Here is an 18,022-nt window from a genome sequence, read left to right on the forward strand (position 1 = left end):
ACGTGTGGTCCCTGTCTGTCTGTCCCCACTTCCAGTCCAGCCCCGGGGTGAGGCCGGGAGGAGGGTGCCCACTCTGTGACGCTGTCACTGCTGCCACCAGATGTGACTTGACCCCCAGTTCGGTGGCCACCCCAGTTCATGTCACTGGCTGGCCTGTCCCTGTCCCTGTCCCTGTCCCTGTCCCTGTCCCTGTCCCTGTCCCTGTCCCTGGTGTCTGGCCATCACTCTTCTTGAGGATGATGCTGCTAAGCTCTTGGATGAGTTTGTCGCTGATGGGTGAGGATGGCTGTGCGCTCCTCTTCTTGGGGATGCTGATGGATGCCTCAGGGCTGGAGCTGCGCCCCAGTATGGCCACCTGCTCCTGGTCCCTGGCCAGTGCTGTGGGTGGCTCCAGGTTCCTCTCCAGAGAGGCAGTCAGGGCGGCTCTGAGCCCACAGGATGTGGCTTTGTCACACTCCAGATTCAAGCCCTGCTCGAGGGACACTGCCTTGGTGACAGAGGGAGCTGGCAGCCTCTGTGCTGGGCTGGGGGGCAGCGAGGAGCGCAGCACAGGGGCCGGGGGCTGCTCGGGGGATGGGGATGGCTTCTGGGATCTGTCCACAGTGGGTAAGGGTGAGGGATCTGCCAGCAGTCCCCGCTGCAGCTCCAGGGCGGCCAGCTCAGGAAAGTTGCCCACCTCCTCGTAGACAGGCTCAGTGTCCATCTCCTTTTCCTGCTGCTCCTCCAGAGAGTCCTGGTGCACCTTCATGGGCTGGGGACACAGAGACAGAGTGAGGCAGTGCCCAGCGTGAGCGTGCTGCCTGGAAAGCTGGGCTGCCTTGCTGTGGAGCTGACGCTCCAATGGGGCACACATGCTGCTCTGGCTCTCTGCACATGCTCCTGCTGCCCTTTTGTCCAGAGGAGCCACCTGGGGCTTATATGGGATCAGATCCATGTACCAAGCAATGGCACTGTCTCCATAGCCCCTGACAGTGTTGGGATGGAGGGACAAAGGTGTTCATGCACAAAGCTAGGTGAGCCAAGGCCATGCCTGGCCAGGCACATATACAAACAACCTGATGGAAAGCAGCACCCAAACCTGCTGCCTTGCATTTCTTAAGTTCAGCCCCTCTGGGAGGTGCTGGGAACTGGGCTGGACCTCTCTTCTCTTGGGCATGCACAACAGGACCGTGCTCAGGACACACAGGACAGTGGATGCAGCGTGTGCAGGGCAGCACAGACGCATCCCCCAGAGCCAGGATGCACAGTGCAAAGCCAGCATGAACATGCCCCATGCACGTGGGTACTTACAAAAAACATGGACAAAGTCCTTCGTGTGTGCAGACGGCGCTAGAAACAGAGGAGACAGACAGAGATAAGCACCTGGGGGGCGGCGATGTGGGAACACCTGCCCAGGCAGGCACGGGGATGGCAGACATGAGCGCAGCATGTAGCACACAAACAGGATAACACACACCCAGAGCACCTGCTCGGGTGGGCACAAAGACACTGTGGGGTCAGGAACACCAGTGCCAGGCTCTTACCAGGGTCTGGTTGGCAGAGAGCATGGTGACATCAGTGCTGTCCCCATGCAGGGGCACCAGTGGCATGGTGCCAAACTTTTGCTTGGCGAGGTCGGAGGAGGAGCGGCGGCGCAGGATAACAGGGCGTAGGTCATCGTGCTGCGTGCAAGGAGTACAGGGTCACACCAGGCTGTCCTGCTGGCCCCCTGCTCTCCCAGCCTTGCTTGCACTCACCTGAGCCTTGAGGATGCTGGTGATCCAATCCCACAGCTCTGCCTGCCCCGTGCACACCAGGTACCTGCAGAGGAGCCAGCTGAGAGCTGCAGGCAGCAGGGGCAGCAGGGACAGGTCCACCCTGACACCTTGCCTGCAAATCCATGGCTGCCAGCCCCAGTCTCCTTAGTGGACATCCCTGGGAACAGCCTCCAAACACCTGGTATTCCCAAATATCAGCTCTGGAGTGAAGCAACAGCTATGCCAGGCCCTGGGAACCAACTCTGCTCAGAGCCCTGGAACACCCTGGCTTGGGCTGCATGGGGTGAAGCAGTGGTGGGGCACAGAGTGGAGGGTGGCACGGCCCTGTGCATAGCGCAACCTTGCAGGTGGCACAGACCTGTTAATGGCATGCACCAAAGCCCAGTGCATGAAGATGCATGGGGGCTCACAGGTGGATTTCCCCCAAAGTCTGATCCCCACCTTGTGCCCAAGAAGCACAGGGATCCACCTCTTTGACCCTTGGGTGCCCCAGCCAGCCACCAGCTTGGCCCTGACCCTGCAGCACCAAATGTCGCTGTCCTGATCCCATTAAACCTGGGGACACCCAGCCCTGAATGGCTGGGACAGATACTCACAGCTGCTGCTTGTCCATGCTCAGCGTGAAGCCCCACCTGGGGAAGGGAAGAGTCAGGCAGTGGGGCAGCATCACCTCTGCAGCACTGAGCAGGGGTTGCGTGCTCCATGGCCACATCCAGATGTCCCTACTTACGGTGCTGGTGGCTTCAGCTTCTTCCTAATGCCCATGTAAACCTTGGCTACGTCCAGCGGCCACTCACGCTCTGGCTTAGCGCTCTGGGGATGGAGAGTCCAGCTGACCCTTGCGGCCATCCTTGTGCCACCACAGTCCCCAGGGTCCCCCTCCCCACTTCCCTACCCCCATCGTGTCCCCTCCATACCCTCTTCTCCTTGAGCAACAGCAGCTGCCGGTCACGGATGACAAAGTAACGCTCATGGAACTTGTTCCCCAGCAGCCTGGGGGGCTCCTCACGGCATTTCAGCAGCCCGCACTTGGGGGTCTCACGCTTGACACCTGTTCCAGTGGAAGAGATGTGGGTCAGGGGGCTGGGGATATCAGAAGAAGTTCTGCTGTGGGTCCAGGCTGGAGCCACCCATGGGTGCTGGGCCTATCCATTGTCACCACACCTGTGAAGAGGCAGCTACCCTCGCCGATGGGGACCTTCCTCACCAGCAGATACGCAGCACTGGGCTCTGGCAGCTTGCACCACTGCAACGCCTGCTCCAGAACCTTCTCCTTGGGGTGCAGGGGCCGCTCTGGGAATGCAGGGACACTGTCAGTGCTGTGTCTTTTCCCTTTTCCTTTTCCAGCCACCATCTACTGGTGGCAAATTCCCCCAGAGCATCCCTTCCCACTGTCCCCATGGTGCTCACCCAGCTCCCCATTCTCCAGGACCTCGAAGGTCAGCCAGATGTCCAGGCTAGCTGCGGCATTGCGCATCTCCAGCACCTGGTTGGTGAGCTCCTCTGCCGTCATCGTGGGGGACACCTGGGGTCAGACACATGGGGAGCTCAGGTGGGTGGGGGCAGGATGGGACCTAGGGACAAGCTGTGCTGGGAGCTCATGTCTCAATGCCCTTCCTTGGTAAGTCTGTCCTTTGGGACTCACCTTCAGGGTCACACAGCAGTCGGGCAGCTTCTGCTCCAGGTAAACCTCGATGATGAGGTCCCCAGCCTGTGAGAGCTGTGGGAGAAGGATGGCATTGGTGCCATGATGCATTGTGCATTGTGATACATGGGCATTGTGCACATCTCCTGTCCTCAGGTATCTTGGGGAGTGGGAGCTGGGCTTGAGCCTCAAGGTGACAGAAGAATAAAGAAGGGAGGGAAGGTCCCTTCTGCAAATGTTTGGCCACTCTGCGGGGAGATCTGGGACAGTGGGGACTTGGAGTGGGGTGCTGATGGTCCCCGTCTTTCCCACCAACATGGGCCCCTGATCTGGAGGAGGCGGGGGAGCAAGCACACCCCAGGTACCTGGGTGTCTTTCCAGGTGGTGATCAGACTGTTTTCCAACTCCATCTGGGACACCTGGTCCTCATCAATCTGCCAGGAAAAGAGAGGTGAAGCATGGGGTCAGCATGGAGGGGGATGTGGATGGGGCCAGGGCCAGGATGGGCGATGTAGAATGAGGAACAGGGGGCCAGCATGGGTGGAGGTGAGGGGACAAGGACAGCTCACGTTGAAGATGATGACGTAGTTGTCAATGAGGTCTTCCATCACCTTCACCTCGTGCTCGCCTTTGCCATCGGTCTGGAAGAGGCTGGGCGCAAAGAGCAGTGACAGGTTCTTGGTGCTCATCTGGTTGAGGTCCGCACATTTCTGCACACTGGGACAGGAGCATGGGAGTGAGGGACGGCCTGATCAGAAGGGGTTCTATCCCCAGCTGCCCATTTCCACCTGAAAATCATCCCTTTTCTCCCCAGCTCCCCACATCTGCTGGGCATGAAGTTCCCGTTTCCAGGACTTCAGGCTGACATCGCACAGTGCTCTGAGTCAGGGATGGGAATTTGTTTCTCTTTCCATTTTTTGTGCCCTTGGTGAAGTTGACCTCTTACAATGGGGTGTCCCCCACTCCCAAACTTTTCCACTGTGGTGGGACAACTTTGGAAATGCTTGTGCTGTCATGCATGCTCCAGCATTTCCCAACACTGGTCTAGAGCTCTGGGCTCTGCCTGGCTCACAAGGAAGGAAGCCAGCACTGTCTGGGAAGTGACACCCTGCGGGCTGGCCCTAGGGACACCCTCAGACTGGGGGACCTGTGGGGGGGTGGCTGACCGGTAGAGGTGCCCAATCAGTGCAGCCAGGGTCTTGCGGTTGAGGCGAGGCAAGCGATGGATGAGCTCCTTGTACCGCTCCAGGCGCTGGGGCTTGGAGGAGATTGCTGGAGGGAGAAGAAAGCATGAATCATAGAATCATATCACGTGGCTTAGTTTAGAAAGGACTTTAAAGGTCACACACTTCCAATCCCCCTGCTGTGGGCCATCCTCCAGATCAAGCTACCTAGAGCCCCATCCAACTTGGCTTTGAACACCTCCAAGGATGGAGCATCCAAAACTTCTTTGGGGCACTCCGTTCCACCATCCTTAGGTCCGATGGCCCAAGGGCTGACATGACAATGGGACACCATTTTGGGTGAGGAACGTACCCGCAGCCTCCTTCCACTGTGGGTGAAGCTCCAGGGTGAAGACAGGGTCCTCCAGCTCACGGAAGAACCTCTTCAGCACATCGGTGACATCTTCAATGAAGTTATCGCTGATGCGCAGCTTGACATTGCGGGCATCCCGTCGAAACTCCTCCATCAGTACCTTGATCCGGGACTTGGCTCCGTTCTTGCGGTAAATCCCCTCATGGCGCAGCCCTGGGGAAGGGATGCAGGGTCAAGAGGCCTGATACTGCTCCCCCAGCACGGAGAGTGTCAGGTGGATGATGCTTCCTATCCAGATGCATCAGTCACGCTGTGAGCGCTGGGCACGGTTCCACGCTCACCATACTGTGTGATGAAGGCAATGCAGCTGTCCACAATGATGGGGATGTCCCCCCGGCTCAGCTGCTGGTCCCGCAGCGCGTTGCCCCGGCCCCCTGCTGATGCCTGGATGTCGGCATACCACGCTGCCGTGTCTGCCCGTGTCAGGCCCTGCAGGTAAAACGTCCTGAGAACGACAAGGGCGGTGAATTGGGAATGAAGGTCTCCAGAGATGTATGTTGTCCCCTCCTGCCTCATATGCCAGGCTGAGCCAATGAGCACCCAACCCTGAGGGACCCCAAGTGGATCCTGGGGTGACCTCTGCAAGCCCCTTGGCTGTAGCCATACCACCCCACCAGCATTTCCACAGTGGATTCAGGGTTATCCTCTTTGCACACACCAGTGCCTCCACCCCAGCACCTTTCCCACCATTCTCATGCCCAACTCTCACCTCCCCATCTCCACCAACACCAGCATCTCCTTTTTTTCCGGCGTTTCTGCAGGGGGCACCAAACCTGCACGGGGACAAGAATGAGCTCAGAGCCAGGCAGGCATATCCACCACTGTGCACTCAACCTCGGCACTCACTGAGCTCCTGCAGCCTCCGCAGGTTGATGCTATCCTCAGCCCCATCCTCCTCGACAGGGCAGATGAAGAGGTGGGCTTTCTGCAGGATGAAGAAGGCTCGCTGCCAGCGCTCGGGGTTGAGCATGCACTTGTAACGCAGCTGGCCCACACGCTGGAACTCATAGCCCAGCAGGCAGTGACAGTTCATGGGTGTGAACCACTGTGGGATGAAGCTAGAGGTGAGATGGGGTAGGCAGGGCTCAGCCTGTGCAAGGATGGGGACAGCAGCACGGACAGAGCACAGCTCACCTTGCCAATGGCACTGGCCCATGCCTGCAGTGTATCAGCACTGTCGGCCCCCAACTGCTGCACTTTTTCCCCAGTGAGGAAAAGCTCGAGGATAAAGTGAAACCTGCAGAGGATGAACACACCCATCAGGGATGCTTCCACCCTGAACCCAGAGGTTCTCTGTATGTGCCCAGATACCAAACAGAGTGGTACCCATCCCTGCCCCCTGCGTGCCCACAGGCTCTCAGGGCTTGCAGGTCCACCCACGCTGAGATGGGGATAAGCCCAAGGTACCTCTCAGTGGGACCAGGGCTGGAGAGGGACTGGGCTCTGCTCACGCCCAGGGAGAGCAGGTCCCCACTCTGGATGTGGCTCAGGGGCTCAGTGCATTTCTCTGTCTCAAAGATGAGCAGGGCTTTCTCCAGTGAGCACCAGACACGCTGGAAGTCTGTGGGATGGAGGAGTAAGTCGTATTGGAGGGGGAACTCTACACTTTCAGACACGCTCCCCATTTCCCCACACTCCTCACACTTACCTTCTCTGCTCTTCTTGGCACCTGGGAGCCGGGGGTGGGTGATGGACCGGTGCAGGTACCCACTGTGTGCCACTGGCTGTGTGATCTCATTGTATACACCCTCTGGACCTGGTGCCCCTATGGGGAATGGCATCAAGTGAGCGCTCCCCAAAATACGGGTACCAGGGGGCAGTGAGTCCCTTACTTGTGTAGGTGTAAGTCAAGGAGTGCTCCAGGCATGAGAAAATCCACAAAAAAGGAGCTCCAAAATATATACCACCCTTCCCCATCCCAAAAGAGGAGTAGAGTGGGGCTGGGACTTGCTGCCTTGGCTGTCCTGAGGCCTGGGGCACTGAGGCAGCAGCAGGGAGGAAACCGCCCTATCACAAACTGGAGGGGGTTGAGTTACCTGAATGGTTCCTTTTGCTTTCCAGGTCCCACCATGGCTCAGCCACTGGGGCTACCTCATGGGCTGCAGGGTCAGCTGCCAGCCCAGCCTCCGCAGAGGAGAAGAACTGCAGGATGGTCTTGAGCAAGCCTGGTCCTGCTACTGCAGCGCACAACGCCTGGGATGAGACAGACACCCATAGGGACCATGTCCTGGCTGATGGAAAGCCCACCCTGCTGCAAGGATCACAAGACCCCACTCAAGCCCAGCATGGGGATGCAGGAACATCAGACAAGCAGAAGGTGTTGACACCTCAGACTCAAGAGTTCCAGAGTCATTCCGGTCATTCCCAGCACCCTGGTACCCCGCACACACCCTGAGGTAACCCCTACCTGGAGCACATCCTCGTGGGAAGCATAGTGTGGATGGGGCAGGCAGTACCTCCCATCCCGGTACTTGCGGGAGATGAAGTCCCGTCTCTGCTCGGTGCTGGCATCTGGGTGGAGGGTCTCAGTGGCAGGGATGCGGGCAGCCCAAAATCTGTTGGCTCGGTCGTTTCCCAGCACAATGAAAAGCTGCAGGAGAGACTTGCAATCAGCAGTAGGCAGAGCAGAATAGCATCCCCGCATCACAGTGGAGCCCATGGAGCTCTTGCCCTGCCCACAAGAAGCCCTGAGCACTTCTACCTGCACTATTTCATTGGACCAGACACTGGTGTCGAGCTTCAGGCTTTGCACCTTGGAAATGTTGGAGCCCAGGCTGCGATGCTGCCCTGTGGGGAGCAGAAGTATCAGCACCCCATGGCCCTGCCCACACCCAAGCGTTACCCACATCCTGCCCACCCCTGGGGAGAAGTACTGGCCTGCACACTGCTTGCAGATGACCACGCAGAGGTTGATGGATGCCCAGTCAGGGCTCTGAGCCCAGCAATCCGCACAGTATCTGTTGGCTTTGTTGGACCAGATCTTCTCTGCCACTTCGTAGTCATAGAGCATCTCGGCTATGGCCTCCTGCAGGGCCTCCATCCATTCACGCTTCTCCCGCTCAGACTCCGCCACAAAGCTGCAGCACCAGCAGCCTACACTCACACCCTGCTCCAGCTGCCAGCTGCTCCCTGACCAATTCCTGGCCCCATTCCCAACCCTTCACCCACCCCCACCCCCATCCCCATCCTCATCCCCATTCCTGTTTCCATTCCTATTCCTATTCCCATCCTCATCTTTGCTCCCATCCCCATCCCCATCCCCATCCCTGTTCCCGTCCTCATCCTCGCTCCCATCCCCATCACTGTCCCCATCTTCATCCCCCTCCCCATCCCTGTTCCCATCCCCATCTCCAACCCCATCCCCATCCCTGTTGCCATCCTCATCCTCGCTCCCATCCCCATCCCACTGTTACCTGAATATCTTGGAAGGGGTGATGAGCTCAAAGGTGCGGTTCTTGGCTTCGCGGATGGTGGAGCCACGCATCTCAATCACGCAGATGCCAATGCCCATTTTAAAGAACTGCAAAACAGAGCAATGCCCCCGATGTCCTGGCTCTGCACCCTGCCCCCAGCACCACTGAGACCTGGGACCTTTCATTCCATCCCATCAGGTCTGGATTAAAGCATTTTGCAAAGACATCAGTCTTAAAATTAAAGGCCTTGCTGAGTCAGGCATGCTGATAGAGGAGGTAGCAGCTTGAGCAAAACCCACTTGCTGTGGTTTAGTGCACACTGTGCAAATTGCATATGAGGCAGACAGAAAAAAAACCAGGGTGTTAAGACATTTCAGCATACAGGAGGTGGGGGTTTCTGTGGTTACCACTGACCTGCTCGCTCTTGTACAGCCACATCTCAGGCAGGCTGAGGACTGCAAACACCTTGGACTTCTGTCCCTTCAGCTCCAAGGTGCCTGACTTCTGGCAGTGAGCTGTGTTGGGGGGCCGGGGCCGGGTGCCCACCAGGTGCTGATCCATCACCTTCTGCTGCAGTGTGGAGCACCACTCGTTCCTCTGGGCTGCAGGGAGGGCAGGGCTGGAGGAGTGGGGCTGAGCCCATCCCTCCAGTCCAGCAAGGACAGAGCAAGGCGGGGATAGGTGCCCCTTGCTCATCACAGCCAGTGTGAGGACAGGCTGGGAGCTGCAGGACAGATGGAGGGATGGTTTCCTGGGAACTGATGGTTCCCAGCTTGGGTTTTCACTCACCCTCGTTCTCAGCACGGAAGACAAAGATCCGGTGGCTGGTGACAACCTGGAACTTGTTGTCCTTGGTGGAACGAACCATCTCAATGACAGACAGTGGGATCACACCCTTGGGGTAGGGCTCCTGGAAGGAGCAGCAGCTGCAGTCAGCCCGCTTCACCCTTCCTGCAGGGCACCCCTATGCCCTATTTCCCCTGCATCTGCCTCACTGGGCATACTGGTACCAAAGCTCCAGTAAGGGACAGGGCAAGACTGGCTGCAAGCCTCCTGAGATAGCAGCTATTCCAGGCCAATGCACAGCCCCTCTCTCTTTGGGTTCCACTGACATGGTGTCAAGCTGGATCCCTGGGCACAGGGACATGGTGACTCTGCCACGGTGATTCTGGGTTTGTGCTGGATCCTTACACAAGAGGGACAAAGGAGCATGGCAGTCACACGGTGTCACAGAGTGACGGGTTGGTTGGGGTGGGCAGGGAACTTGGGACAATTTGGTTCCACTCTTGCTTAAACAGAGCTACCCAGGGCAGGGTGTCCTTGACCACCTCTAGGCTGCTTTTGTAGAGCTCTAAGGATGTGGTGTCTCCAAGGATGGAGATTGTAAGAATGGAGACCTTTTGGGTCCTACTGCATCAACCTCACATCACAGAAGTGCTTCCTGATGCTCAGAGGGAACATCCTGCGTTCTGTTTTGTTCCCATTGCCTTTTGTCCTGGCACTGCACACCACTGGGCAGAGTCTGGCTCTGTTCTCTTTGCACTCTTCCTTCAGATACTTATACAAATGGATGAGATCCACCTGAGCCCTCTCCAGGCTGAGCATTCCCAGCTCTCTCAGTCTTTCCTGCTCAGGTGGCAGAACAGAGCCTCTCTTCTGCTCACATTCTGCCCATTCTCACCTTCTCGCTGCTGAAGTACATCAAGTTCTTCCCATCAAAGCGGACATAGCGTCTCTGGAAGACATAGTTCCTGTTGTTGTGGCAGAAAAATGGGCTGTTAGGAGATAGATTGTCTTCCCCGTGCCCCATATCTGCACACAGACCTCACATCTGCACAGACCCTAGGACAATGCACTGGAATCCTTGCAACATCAAGACCCAAGAAGCTCAGGATAGCTCTGCAAGGCCCAAAAGTGAGTGCCCACCTCACCAGCCCTGCCCAAAGGGACTTCTACAATGGGGACCTGTCACTATCCATGTTGAAGACATACCCTTGTGGAGAGAGCTTGTCCAACCAACCACTGAGCATGGCGGGCCGGGGCTCGGATAATGAGGTGTAGCTTGCATAGGGGGAGATGGTCAAGTCATCCAGGACTTCATCAGGGTAGAGGTGGGGTGGCAGGCTGAACGGAGTGCCCTTGGCTCTGGGAATGTCCACGGTGGAGTATCCCTCTGTGTCATTCTGGACGATGCGCTCGATGATCCTGGTCCGTGTCTCCTCATCCTCACTCCTCCCCTCACTGCTGTATTCACTGCTTGTCCTGCAAGGAATGGGGTCATGAGAACATCTGGAGATGTTCCACATTGCTTCTGGCCTCATCCTGAACTCTTCTGGGTGCAGATCTGATTGAGTCTTTGCATCTCCACAAGTGGGATTGGATGAGGGCTTGCTGTTCGCTAAGATCTTGTCACTGAGAGCTTCACAGGTCCTTGTCATGCCCAGCTTGAATGCTTTGCAAAGGTCTGGGGAATCGTAGAATCACAGAATGGATTGGGTTGGAAGGGGCCTTAACAATCATCCAGTTTGATGGGGAAATGGAGCTCCTGCATCAGCCTCATTTTCTTGGTAAGCTGTGCTTGGAGCAGGCCCGCTGAGCCTTTCCAGCCACAACAATGAAAGGAAATGATAAAAATAAACCATTAAGCCTGCTCCTTCCCTCAGTCCTGTCAGCCAAATGCTTTTCTTTTCCCAAAAAGGAAACAGACTGGAAAATGTCAGGTGGTCACATGGGAGCTGCCCAGGCATGATGGTGATGGGCAGGAAGAGGCCCATGGCACCTCGGCACTGGGACCTCACTCCAGGACCAAGACCAGGCTCCAGGAAAGGCAGTAAGGATGTTCCCAATCTTGGTACAGCTTCTGCCTGAGAGTCTCCATCGCCCCATGGAAGAGGATTTGGAGGTCATGAGTGGCATGAGGAGGGCAGTGAGGCACCTCCTGTGCACCACAGCTTCAGTCCCAGGAGCAGGGATCATGAGACAGAGGCAGTAGAAGGGTCCATAGGAGGAATTTCTAGGTTTGTGAAGACTGGAGGGTAACAGCTGGGGTGCACTGAGCTTGCCAGTGCTCACATGGCAGAATTGGTGGAAGATGAAGGACTGGTAATGGAGGAAGGACAAGGAGCCATAAGTGGACCTGGTTGCTTCAGGTGGGGGCTATAGGGCAGGCAGTCAGCCTGCTGGCGGGCACCTGGCGGCTGTCAAGGTCACACCATGCCTGGGGTGTCATGTCCCGCAGGGAAGGAGCATTGAGGCACGGGGAGAAGTGTTTAGGGTGGATATCTCAGAAGGAAAGCACAGGAACACCTGTCCCATAGGGTGCAGGAACAGAACCCAGAAGGTCTGCAGAGGTTTTTCAACTCTCTGAGCCCCACTAAGAGAAAAATCCCATGAATGTTGCTTCTGACACCATACTGATAATGTCAGTGGCTATTCCCAGTAGACCCATGCTGCAAACACTCCTGGGAGGCATTGTCATGGCTGTAGGCACCCGGCCCATGCCCTCAGAATGATTGGGCTCTCAGATCCCTGCAAACCTCGAATGGAGACTGCAACTAGCAGCCGGCCCTGCTGGGTGAGATCAGAGACTGCAGCTCCTTCCTGGACACACGACTCCTGGTCCCAGGTTTTTGCAGCCCCCCACTTGTGTCCCACGTGGCTGTGATGCATGAGCTGACCATGCCTCAGGATCAGGCCAGGAGCTGGCACCAGAAGTGTGGGGGAATGAAGGCACAGCAGCCACAAGAGCTGAAGGATGCAGAGCCACAGCTCAGCTCTCTTCTCTGCAAGCTACACAGGAAAAGGAACCCTCCCCGTCTGAAATGGGAAGAGCAGCTTTCCTTCCTCTTTCTGAGATGCTATCAGGACTCATGGAAAGTACATTTTGAAAGCATTTTTATGGTCCCCTACGTACCCTCATCATCCCCTTGCCTACCTGTGTGCCTCTCGCTCCAGCTCTGGCTCAGCTACTGCCTCATAGCTCTGCCCAGAGGGGACATCTGTGCCCTGGGAGGAGACAGCAGTCACACTTCAGCCAATGCCACAATCCCACCAGCTGCAGCTTGCAGGCTCTTGGGAGCTGGGGGACACGGAGAGGCCACTGGTGATGGCAGGGGACAGACGCTGGCCCCGTGGCCACCTCTCACCTTCTGCTCCCAGGCTGGGACTGTGTTCCCAAAGGTGGTCTCACTGTATGGGCTGATGGGCGGCTCACTGAGCTCTGCAGGCAGGGACATGGGGAGAAAAGGCCATCAGCAGTGCAGAATAAGGACAGCAACCTGTCAACACTGTGGGGACACTTGTGGATCCCCCCAGAGTGATCCCCCAGCACATCCCATTCATTTAGGGCACGTGGTGTGGCAGAGATGTCAGCCCAAACTTGCACAGGGCTGTGCTCTGGGTCCACCCTCCCCGTGGGACCACCCTCTGTCTGGGGACACTGTGAAGTCCCTGCTGCACACAGTGGCCCAGGGGCTCTCACCTGGCTTGCTGGCAGGTCTCTGTGGGACAGGGGGCAGCCCCCCCCCAGGCCAGCTGGCCCTGCTGGAAAACAGGAGAGGGGTTATTGTAGCTGTGACTGTGCTTCCACCCTGTTCTCCTCTCTTGTTGGAGGGGCTGGAGGCTGCATCTGTCCAGGGCTCAGCCTGGACTTGTCCCCCAGGATGTGCAGCATCCCTGCCCCAGTGCCCGCTCTCTTCTTGTTGAGGCTGCATCTCCTGGGAATACTTCCCCCACCACCACCCCCCCGCACCACCCAGCCTGATCCCCGCCAACATCTCCCACCTTGTTCCCCACTCAACTCAGCCCCAGAGGCCCCAGCCCATGCTATTACATGCTGGAAACACGTACCCCTGCTGCTCTCATCATCCCTCCCCAAAACAGGGTGGGTCCCAGCTTCCCCATAGAGTGCATCTGCCCCCTAACCTCCCCACGCAGAGCCTGAGAGAGGCATGAGGGAGGGAATGCTTCCTAAGGATGAAATTCTGGGGGTGGGGAGCCCTTGAATCTGGCTTTCATAAGGGAAAGCTTCTGCTTACTCAGGCTTCTCAGCTGTCTGCGTCAGCTCCTGCGGGGATGGATCCTGAGTGAGAGCCTGGCCCTGGGGACTGTTCTCCTGTCCCAAGTCCTCCACAGGTGCCAGCGGTGGCTTGAACCCTTCGTAGATGACATTGGACACCATCTCCAGCCTGCCCTGCCCCACACCAGGAGCTGAGGGAGGTCTGCTCGTCGAACCCACAGCACTGAGCTCGGCTGCCGGGACCCTGTGTCTGAGCCGTGGTGGCACAGATGGGACACACAGGCAGGGCTTCTCTGGGGTCTCCTGGGTCTCTCCATGGCCTGGGGCTGTGGGGAGCCGTGCCTCCTCCCGTGCACCCAGACGGGATGTCCCTGTGCCCATGGTTGCCCCCTGGCTCTCCAGATCTGTGGAGCTCTCCCCTGGCACAAAGCCCTCCAGCACCACGAAGGCTCCGGATGTCCTGTCCCTTTCTGGGCTGTGTGCTGGCGGTGCGGCTGCTGAGCCCTGCTCCAATTTGAGGCGATAGAAAACTGTTCTCGGCTTGGGGACCGGCCTCACCAGTGGAGGATCCAGGTCCTTCTGTGGGGGCATTGTTTGACTGCGCGTGGAACCACATTGCTGCATCCCAAAGGCATCAGCAGCCGCTCCTGGTTCTGCTTTTGAAGCATCCTCACCCATCTGGGGGGCTCGGGGATGAGGGTCCCCAAGCAGCTGTGTCTTCTCTGCCAGGTTCAGGATCCTCTTGCGGTGCCCGGTGGCGGTGATGCCAAGCTGCTGAAGCTTCTTATTGTCCAACACAGTGACATCTCGGGCCAGGTGGAACCCATGCTGCTTGAAAAGGTCCCGGTATCTCTCCAGGTGGATGGTGGCCAGCCAGTCTGCGATGTCTGAGTCAGGAGAGCACTGAGAGCTCATGGCCCTGCGGTGCTCAGCCCATCATCTGGTGAGGGAGGGGAGGAGAAAGCTGAGGAGGCAGTAGGAGGGAACCTAGGGGCTTGGCTACAAGCAGGATCCCCCCACCTCACCACCCTCCCCTCAGCCTCTTACCTTCAGCACCCCAAGCCAGGACTGCATCCTGTTATTTCCCAGCCACAAGCCTCTCCTCCGCCCCTCCGCGGGGTTCCTGGACCCACTCTGGCAGCACTCGAGCGAAGCCAAGGCTGGGGGCTGCTCTGAGCTCAGGGGCGGGATGGGATGGAGGGGGCTGCTGATGGCGACCGGGGGGCAGCAGCTGGGCCCCTCCCAGGGGACGAGCTCCGGTGCTGGCCTCCTCGGGGAGGGCTCTGCTGCCGGAAGGGCCAGACCATAATCTGCCAGCGAGGGCATGAGAGAGGTCAGCGTGACTCACAGGCAGACCGAGGGGGATGGAACCCACAGGGCGGGCGCCCAGCACTGTGCCCACCCACCCAGGGACCCGCATCCCCAGATCCCTCACTGGATGCAGCCGCGGGGTGCTGAGGACCTTTTTCCCATGAATCATGCTGCTCCGCACTAAACCATCTGTGCTGAGTGTGCTGCCACTAACTCTTTTTTTCCAGTTCCTCCATTTCCCTCTATTGTTCGGTGCAGGCTTCCTTCCTGCTGCCTGTGCTCTCCCACGCATCCCCTGTCCCCCCTCAGTGGGGGTTGCATCCCGGCTGTCCCAAGCTCTGCATTGCATTGCTGCCCACTGGAGTGACCATGGACAGGGGTCTCGTGAGGAGCACAGGGGGGAAAGGATGGCTATCCAAGAGTGTGCCCATGTGAGGGTGCAAGGGGGTGGCCATCCGCCAGGCTGTGGTGACAAGGGACAGTACACAGAAAGTGGCTGGGAAGGGCTGGGCACGGAGGCACTGCATCTGGAAGGCTGCTTGTTGGTGGGGGTGGAGGGTGATGCACTGTGTGGGCTGGCTGTCCCCACTTCTGCCCAGCGGCTTTCTGCTGAAATGGGGCAATTTCTCCCTTTCCTGTGGCCATATCGCCCTGCGGGATCTGTGGCCAGCTCAGCTTCTCTGCCCTGAGACTTCCTCCCAGGGCTGAGTGCAGGGCACTGGGGTGGCCCTTGGGGACAGCCAGCCTGTCACCCTTACCAATCCCTGTCCCTATAGACCCACATTCAGTGCTGGGCATGGGCCCTTCCCACAGAACTCTGACCCCAAGCCTGCCCATCCCCTGCACCCCCAGGGCAGTCCCTCACCTCTGGGCTCAGCGTTGCCAGCTCCAGCGCAGCGGTGGCATGGTGGCAGGGCTGATGTTCAGGTGTCCCCACCAGGCAAGGGGCTCAGCCTGCAGCGTCAGCAGCACCCAGCATGTGCCTCCCACTGCCGGTCCCTCCTCCAGGCCAGCCCTCTGGTCCCCAGCCCTGTCCCCACCCTCCTGTCCTGCCTCCCTGCAGGCTCTGCCCTCCTCTGGGTGCTGCCCTTCACATTTTGTCTCCTTCACTCCCCCCAGCAAGGCTGGGGGTTCCCTGGCTGCTCCCCCAAACCCACACATCACACACAGCCCTGTGCCCAGCACGTGATCCGAGTCTTTGTCACATCCACCATCCACCAGCACCAGAGTACTGAGAAGGCAGGAGAACAACTGGCCAAACTGGACTAAAAATGTCTAAAGGGGTTCGGGTGGATGAACACCAGAGGTGGGTGGCTGAAACACTGGGATCCCAAAAGCCACCTCTGTCCAGCAGGGAAGCAGCATCACATCTGATGCTGTGCCCAGGGTGATGGGGCTGGGTTGGATGCAGAGCTGGTGGGCACTGGGCTCCTGCCTGGCACAGACACTCCTCTTTCACCCTCCTGTTCCTCTAGTGCCATGCTTTTCGCAAGAGAGCCATGTGGTTAGCCCAGCCCTGCTGTTGCCCAACCTTCCTCACATGCAGGGGATGTATAAAACCGATCTCTCACCATCTTCAGCCTTCCTTGGCTCCTGGTGCTCAGATGATAGCTGCTCCATGCCCTGGGGGATCCCCTCACTGCATTTCTCAGCTGTCTGATTCCCCAAAACTTAACTGCAGGGGACATGGAGGGACACCACAGCACAGGAGGTCCTCCTCAACCAAGCCTGTGTGTGCAGCTACGTCTGGGAATGCAGCTTCTCCTTCTGGCAAAGCAGAAGCAGAACTCTGTGACAACCCAGCACGTCCCCCCTCCCCCCCTTGTCACTGCCAGTTGCCCCAGGGCATGTACCCATGGGCAACCCTGTGGCAAGGTGCAGAACTTCCTATCTGCCCGTCTTCCACTGCTCAGGTTTCTCTTTGGCATCTGCCAACCTGCTGATGCAGTCTATATTTAGCAGCTGGCCTCCTGGTTCTGACCACAGCAGGAAGATTTTGCCTGCTCCCAGGAGGAGGCAGTTGGAAGGAGCAGAAAGCAGCTCTCAGGCTGGGGACAGGGCTCGGTGAAGATGCTGGCAAGGACTGGAGAAAGCAAAGATCATAGTGGGCTTTGGGTCATTCCAGCACACTGGTCTGCTCCTTCTCTGATCTAAGAAGCATGGAAATGACACTGTCCCCTGAGGTCTATGCATCTACCTCCTTTTTCCCTTCCCTTCCCTTCCCTTCCCTTCCCTTCCCTTCCCTTCCCTTCCCTTCCCTTCCCTTCCCTTCCCTTCCCTTCCCTTCCCTTCCCTTCCCTTCCCTTCCCTTCCCTTCCCTTCCCTTCCCTTCCCTTCCCTTCCCTTCCCTTCCCTTCCCTTCCCTTCCCTTCCCTTCCCTTCCCTTCCCTTCCCTTCCCTTCCCTTCCCTTCCCTCCATCCCTCCATCCACGGTGGGGCAGCGGGCATGGGGAAGCTGAAGGCACTCTGGAAAGGGAATACAGCTCTGGCAAGGGCAGCCTGTGGGAGAAGGGGTGTCCTTGCATGGCCCGTTGATCCTACTATTGGGCGTTAGGGACAGGAACTCAGGAGACATCACATGCACAGCATGAGATCCCGGACACACGGTGGCAGTCTCCCCCGGTGATGTTGGATGGGGACGCTGGAGCTGGCTGCAGCCATGTGCGGGGGTGGTTCAGGGGCCCCACAGCCCCATCCATGGGGCCGGCTGACATCACTCGCCTCCGGCTAATCTCTCCTCCAGCAGCGGTTTCCCGTTTCCTTTCCAATCTGTGCGCCGGGGCGGCTGCACTGCTCAGGGCCAGGCAGGAAGAGCAGTCCAGCTGTGCTCTCCTGGGGGGCCCCACCACCCATCCCCCCAGCATCCCACCCAAGGCACCCTTGGAGTTCTGGTGCCCCTACACACCCAGCCTACCCCTCTCTTCCTCCTGGGGATGCTGGAGGCCAGGAGCTTTGCCACAGCTCAGCAGAGGATGTGAGTCCCTGTTCCCACTACCCCTGTTGTCCTCCCCAAGCACCCCATGCCACCACCATGTGGGGCAGCATCCTGGATGAGGTGCTGTAGTCCCAGGCACCAAGGAATACCACCAGCATCATGATGCTCGGGCAGCAGCTCCTCAGTCCTTGTTAAGTCTGGCTGAAAATCGATGGAAAATCCCTGAAAATGTCTGCAGCAGAAACTGCAGCCTGAGCATGGAAGAAAAACACTGGGGAAGCATGGAGAGGCTGAGGCCATACAGAGTGGATCCTACCCCAGCGCCCAGAAGGGCAGCACCCAGGGATG

At 58.2% G+C, this 18,022-nt stretch overlaps 1 protein-coding gene across 1 annotated transcript; it reads right to left on the bottom strand.

Moving 5' to 3' along the window:
• Positions 1 to 136: 136 nt before the first annotated feature.
• On the bottom strand, positions 137 to 15,661 carry ARAP3 (ArfGAP with RhoGAP domain, ankyrin repeat and PH domain 3). The gene is made up of 34 exons (XM_065735054.1): positions 15,605 to 15,661; positions 13,448 to 14,315; positions 12,892 to 12,953; positions 12,557 to 12,630; positions 12,346 to 12,416; positions 10,404 to 10,673; positions 10,093 to 10,162; positions 9,201 to 9,321; positions 8,826 to 9,013; positions 8,412 to 8,518; positions 7,876 to 8,075; positions 7,700 to 7,785; positions 7,406 to 7,588; positions 7,035 to 7,191; positions 6,647 to 6,763; positions 6,406 to 6,559; positions 6,133 to 6,235; positions 5,845 to 6,043; positions 5,708 to 5,771; positions 5,280 to 5,443; positions 4,939 to 5,151; positions 4,569 to 4,674; positions 3,972 to 4,119; positions 3,768 to 3,836; positions 3,403 to 3,477; positions 3,168 to 3,282; positions 2,922 to 3,050; positions 2,675 to 2,808; positions 2,488 to 2,570; positions 2,354 to 2,389; positions 1,737 to 1,800; positions 1,524 to 1,661; positions 1,291 to 1,329; positions 137 to 751 (listed from the first exon to the last, which is right to left on the bottom strand). Exons 2-34 carry the CDS (start codon positions 14,104 to 14,106, stop codon positions 137 to 139), a joined length of 5,013 nt encoding a protein of 1,670 aa, XP_065591126.1. The 5' UTR covers positions 14,107 to 14,315; positions 15,605 to 15,661.
• Between the last annotated feature and the right edge of the window lie 2,361 nt (positions 15,662 to 18,022).

The sequence above is a fragment of the Cyrtonyx montezumae genome, unplaced genomic scaffold (assembly GCF_038088225.1).
Source record: "Cyrtonyx montezumae isolate F1298 unplaced genomic scaffold, pur_monq_1.0 scaffold_18, whole genome shotgun sequence".
Lineage (NCBI taxonomy): Eukaryota > Metazoa > Chordata > Aves > Galliformes > Odontophoridae > Cyrtonyx > Cyrtonyx montezumae.